Source organism: Miscanthus floridulus, chromosome 8 (genome assembly GCF_019320115.1).
Source record: "Miscanthus floridulus cultivar M001 chromosome 8, ASM1932011v1, whole genome shotgun sequence".
NCBI classification, from domain to species: domain Eukaryota; kingdom Viridiplantae; phylum Streptophyta; class Magnoliopsida; order Poales; family Poaceae; genus Miscanthus; species Miscanthus floridulus.
In genome coordinates, this window is record NC_089587.1 from 220,999,339 (window position 1) to 221,005,523 (window position 6,185).

Here is a 6,185-nt window from a genome sequence, read left to right on the forward strand (position 1 = left end):
CGCTTCTAGCCCATTCAAGCGTACCACCTTTACCCACTGGCACAGCCAGGTCAATCCCAAACTCTGCCAATGGTTATGTGTACGTACGTAGTTTGATCAACAGCATCAGCGGGCACCTAACGAGATTATTCAACCAACGTGTCGTAACAGTACCCACGAGGACTATGACACTAACAAATTTTAATGTTTAATCATAACTTTGTAAAAGTGAAAACTGAAAGATTCATCTCCAATCATGTACAATTATAGCTCCATATCGAGCCTACCAATAGAAAATGGACATATTCAAACAGGTGACATCCGTTATTGTTCATAAAGCTCTCAGCCTCATATCAAGCAGAAGTGCAGAACAGGCTCTTACCAGATTGTCATGAACTGAATTTCGTAACTTCAGTTTCTAGCATGAAAATGCTTCACTAAGAGTTTCACGCATGAAAATACTTCACTGGGAACACGTGATTAAAGAATCTCGCCTGCCTGTTTCGCGCTAGAAAGTAGAGACTCAAAAGAAGTCATGCAATGTCATCAAGAACAGAACATAAGGTGCAATCCTCGCTGTTGGGAAAACCTGGGTAGTATTGGCTTGCCATAGTTGGATGACAGCGAGAATAGCTGTAACTTCTCCAAGATAGCAGTGATTAAAAAAAAACTATGCGTCACTACAATCCATACATCAATCTCAAGCTTTATACATGAAGACGGGGAGCCACAATCTGATGTATTCTTATGTGATAAGCTGAGAGATCAGACCAACCTAATGCATTTCGATCTCCTGCACAGGAATGGCGTTCTGGTCTGATTGGCGGGTATCAGAAGTACCAGACGTGCCCGCTATCTCAGATTTGCACAGAGGGCAAAGTGCATTTATCTTGAGCCATTTATCAACACAATCCTTGTGGAAACAGTGTGCACATGGAAGTTCACGGAGCTCATCATTGTGCGCATACTTTGCAAGACAGATGCAGCAAACCTGCAATACCAAAGAGTAATAAGAAAACAAATAAGTGATGATGATTAAAAAAAACTCCTAAAAATTCAAGATAGACGTACAGCGTCTTCAGCAGAAAGCGATCGCTCCTTGTCAGTCCCTGCAGCCACTATCCCTCCTTCTTGGCCTTCAGCTTCACTTCCTGAACCATGGCGGCGTTTCTTGGTTTTGAATTTATATGTAGGCAAAGCATTGATAGATTCTGAGGTAGCACCCCTTGTATTGTTTGTATCTTCTCTAAAACCCATAACAGATATAATGCAGGGGAGACAACAGCATATCATTGCACAGAGGATGAACGGCATGGCATACCCAATGCAACTAAAAGTGAGGAACACAATGCACAACCTGGTGGGAAGTAAAAGTCAGCAACAGGATAAATGAGGTGGCATCTCATCCATGGAAGAACAGTTTGCATTTACCTGTACAAGTTTGGTGCATCAGCAGCAGAAGAATGGCCACCGAATATCCACACGTTTCCAACAACAAACCAAACGGCAAAGAAACAATCCAGGGCCATCTTGAAGTGGTCAAACAGCGCATTAATCCTGCAGATGGCACGGTGCATTCATCTTTAATGCATAGTCATTTTGCAGCATGCGTAAATGAACAAAAACAAGTGACAGTTAATCATATTCATTGTAAATATCGATCCATTTTTTTAAGAAAAAAGAAGGCAGGGGTACCTAGGATTAGCAAGCACAGCATTTCGTGCAGCATTTCTACGGCGTTCTGATGCACTTGCAGCATGAGTGGCTTCATTTGAGTTGTTACGAGCGGACCCTTGAGGTGCATGTGCTGGCTCATGCTCACCATTTACAATATTACGGTGTATATAGCGCCAGTAGAGATGGGGTAACGTTGCAAAACAACCAACAGTGTAACCTATGACCCACTCAAGTAATGGAGCCTGTGGGTGTTCCTTTCTTGACAGACAAAGAACAACAATGGCAGCTACAATCTGGCTCACGTTGACGATAACTTCAATTGAAATCCACAGTCCAGAATTCAAAGGGCTTCTGTGCCGACGAACATAGTTGTCATTTCTCCTAGTGCCTGAAGTCTGCCCTGCATTAGGTATGGCACCTATTGCTGATGGTGCCTGCAAGGCAGGTACTAGAGCTCTTGTTGAAGGCCTGTCCACAGGATTCAATTCTTCATGGTTCTCTCTACCAACACTATGAGAAACCGAAGCAGAAGGACCAATTTCCCTTGGAATATCAATTATGTGATCAGGACCACTTACACCTGTTGCTTGCTCCATCCTCAGTGTTCGTACAGTATGACCTTGAGCTAAGTAACGTGAGAGGCTGAGTTCATCAGCATTCAGGAGTAGACAAGAAAAGAAGCAAGTTTCACATTTAGAAGCTCTGCAGTCTTCCTCAAAGGGCAGGAAATATTTCTCTGTACCCAACAACAGAAGCTTCCAGATTTTAAATGAACCTTCAGGTATAGATCTCCAACTGCAAGATAGTTGGTCTGCGAGGCCACAAGGGAAAAAGAAACATTAGTCTTCTGCCATATGGACCGATAAAGAAACAAACAAATTCTATGACACATACTGAACCAATCCAGCAATATCATTCAAAATTCTACGCATTATGGATATTTTCACAAGAAAATACCCAATCAGTTAGGTTGAAGACAAAATGGTTACCAAACATAATATTGCCAAGGCCCAAGAGATTAAAAAAATATGGGCTAAATATATTGCCATAATAAGTACACTACCTTTGTTTTGAGTTAGGCTAAAATGGTTAAATGTTCGATTTAGCATGAGACTAGTAATGAGTAAATATAAAAGGCAGCAATAGAAAACTACAAATTGCGCATGATAGCATAATGACACTTCGGTCTATGGAATGGTATCGAATTTTTCATTACAGCAACAACCAGTTGCTTAGCCAGGCTAACACAAGTTCACAACCACAAAGATATACAACTTTTCATTTGGGCTGAGAAGAGTTTAATACTTGAATTCTCAAGAAAAAATCAATGCACAAAACACTAGAAAGAAAAGATTAAAAAATAAGCTGGGGAAATACTGGAAAGCATATGGAGGCGTGCTATTTTATTTTATTGGTGCCCACACCAGTGAAGGGCACATAAAAGAGTCTCAGAAATAACGAAACAGGCAAATTCGTGTGGGTAGGACAGATTGGTTCGATTCACCATAATACAGCATGACTTTAAAGGGTGCCATGTCTGAAATATAGCCAATTAGCCATTGAGCACATCCCATGAGGTTTTCTTTTCTTTTTTTTCTTTTTTTTTCGAACCAGGGCATTCCCCATTTACATTAACAAGCAACGGGAATACAGCATCAGAAGAGATGTTTAAGAAGCGAAAGATCCGGACAGTCCACCCTACTTGTCCATTTTTGTTTTATCTTCCTGCTCAGCCAAACTGATTCAGCCAACCTAGCAGAACGAAGGGGTCAGACAGACGCCAACTCTAACAAAGGACAACTGACAGTTCAACAAACAAGTCTTACAAAACGAACAAACCCATCGCATGAGTTGGGTTTGGAATTTTCGAAAACTAAACGCTTGCCCAGTTACAGGCCCAGGCCCTCTTACCCCCCCATCACTTCATGAACATTGTCTTGTAATTTCTTGTGGCTAATCAACATAAGACAACCCTTCTCATTCCATCCAAAGTCGAAACAAAACCTTCTTCCTTCCTCTGCTGCCCATAGCATCGATGGTCTAATTTATACCAGATCACTCGCAACACCCACATCCTCAAAATTTGGAGGTCTAATCTTATTCCCAATCTACATGACTGGTATCCCCAATCTACATGACTGGTAGATTGACAGTCGAGAAGTGAACGACATTAGCTGCAGCCTCTATCCGACTATGAATAGTCCAGTTTTCTCTGTCCTGATGCATCCACTACAACGACAATATAATTCTGAACATTAAAAAAAGTAAAAAAAAAAATGGGCCCACAACAATCATATGGATTGGGACTACGCAGGAAAACCAAGACATAAACCACATCCAAGCAATTCAGTAACCTCGCGGGATCAAAGGAACACACGAACGAATTCGATGGTGCTATAAGTGGCCAGATCTGGGGAAGGGGAGGACCGAAGAGGCCGGAGTGTGATGGGAGCCGAACCTGTAGAAGAATTCGCCGGTGGACGCGACGGCAGCGGCGGCGCTCCCGTAGCAGGAGGGAGCAAGCGGGAGACGGCGCGCAGTCAGAGCCGGAGCGAGAGACGACGACCGCGTGCACGGAGCCTGCGCGTGTCAGACGAGACGGAAAAGGTAGACGAGGGTAAAGCCAACCCTAGCCCGGCGAGCTAGCACCAGATGCGCCCCCAAGACGGAAGACGGCCGTGCCAGTGGCGCGCCGCAGAGGCGAGACGATCGGGGTCGGGACTGGCGGCCGCGAGGAAGGAGTCGCGTCCCTCGCCTGTGGTGGGTTGGGGGAGAGCGGAGGAAGAGGTGTTGGAGTTGGTGTGGCCTAGTTGTGCCGTCTCTCGTCTCTGGGACGGCGGGGAGTCGGGGAATCGGGTCTCGGGAGGATGCCTTCGGGTCTCCGCAAAGCGAGAGAATCCGTCAGAGAGATGGGCCAGGCCGCGATGCGAGCTGAAGCAAGTAAAGCTTCTGTGTTTTTTTTTTTTTACTCCGCGTGGCCTGCCGGCCCATATATATAGCAGAAATCAACAAATCCTACGCTGACCTCGTTTTAACTCCGAACTCCTCCAAAATACTCATCCCATCCTAAAATACAAGAGATCCAAAGTTCAAAATTTGTACCAAATACAAAGTATTTTGGATCATCAACCCCTTCTCTCCTCTGTTTTTTATGACAAAAAATATTGAAATCTCTTTTAGGCTTGACATCATCCAAAACAACCAACCAGTAGGTAAGTAACAATTGAACTACTTCCTCCATCCTAATGGGTAAGGGACAAGATGTTATTATGTTAGGCTCTTTATTTTATCTGGAAAAAACACTTGAATATCTTATATTTTAGGACAGAGTGAGTATACTTTTAGCCGGTTATTACAATAGCTACACCAATAGTAATATATAAAAAATACTAGTCCTTTCATAACAGGAGTTCTAAATAAAAGGAACAAGCATGCACTTCTAGCAAATCCGGTTGCTAAAGCTCTAAGAGCATCTCAAAGAGTTTTTCTAAAATTTACTTTTCGGGTCACCATTCGAAATGTTATTTGAGTAAAAATTCATTTCCATACCATTGTACCCTCCGACGGTTTTTTTTATATCATGTGTGCACTCTAGAGAGCCATCCTCGCTCTCTAGCTTTAGCTAGCGAGAAATCTAGAATAGAGGATGTCTATATTTTAATATCTAATTAAAGAGTATGTCGGACAATATTTTTCACCAAAATTTTTATTCCATAAATTAGAAAAGGGGAAAGCTAAACATTATCTGGTTGTTTTAGAAGCTGAGAACATTGTCCGACACGCATCCAAGGGGAAAGCTAAACGTTCCCGTACCCGCTATATCCGTTATGGATGGATTCTTACCCATTTAGATGCATGCGGGTAAAGATATGATTCCATTCTTGTCCCTTAATGGATCAAATACCCATCGGGTATTGGGTATCGGGGCCCTGTTGCCATCTTAAAAAGCCTGTTCGGTTGGCTGGTTCATATCGTTGCTGGTTCGTAAAGAAGTACTGTTGGCTGATTTGTGTGAGAAAAAAATATTATTCCGATTGAAAATTTACAATCGTTTATGATAAGCCTCAGCCAAACAAACATGCTTTGTTAGTCGTGCGACTTGTCTTTGTGGGATGTATCAGGCAGGCTGTCTGATCCAGCCACGTTCGAGGGCATTCGTCCTACACGTGGTCGCCTGTGACTCTGTGAGAGCGTCTTTGAGCCTACACGCGCTGGTTTCCGCAGGGGCCGTGTCCGTGTCACACGCATCAACACGCGTGCTGGTTGCAGGGCCTTTATCACTTTCGTTATTTTTTCATCAGTCACACCAGCACTTAAGTGACGTAAGGATTATTGCATACTGGCACTTTTATTTATTTCTTATTTCTTTTTGAAAGCGTTGGCAAGTTGTATAGAATAGCTTATATACATAAATTTATCGAATAACTTATGTATGCAAGTTATGTTTGATATCTTTTGTACATAAGTTGTGTTTCATAACTTTTATATTTCTATTTTCTTTATTTTTCTTTATTCTTTTATTTCTATTT

At 42.6% G+C, this 6,185-nt stretch overlaps 1 protein-coding gene across 1 annotated transcript; it reads right to left on the minus strand.

The window, feature by feature from the left end:
• Nucleotides 1-556: 556 nt before the first annotated feature.
• On the minus strand, nt 557-4,475 carry LOC136478240 (E3 ubiquitin-protein ligase At4g11680-like). Its single transcript, XM_066476593.1, has 5 exons — nt 4,115-4,475; nt 1,675-2,467; nt 1,411-1,536; nt 1,051-1,336; nt 557-970 (listed from the first exon to the last, which is right to left on the minus strand). The coding sequence occupies exons 2-5, from the start codon at nt 2,250-2,252 to the stop codon at nt 755-757; spliced, it is 1,206 nt and encodes a 401-aa protein (XP_066332690.1). The 5' UTR covers nt 2,253-2,467; nt 4,115-4,475; the 3' UTR covers nt 557-754.
• Between the last annotated feature and the right edge of the window lie 1,710 nt (nt 4,476-6,185).

Coding starts and splice junctions, on each gene's coding strand:
- LOC136478240 (XM_066476593.1), bottom strand. CDS start 2,252: ATGGAGCAAGCAACAGGTGTAAGTGGTCCTGATCACATAATTGATATT. Junction 1,537..1,674: donor GCTGTGCTTGCTAATCCTAG/GTACCCCTGCCT, acceptor TGCCATCTGCAG/GATTAATGCGCTGTTTGACC. Junction 971..1,050: donor CGCTTTCTGCTGAAGACGCT/GTACGTCTATCT, acceptor TTGGTATTGCAG/GTTTGCTGCATCTGTCTTGC.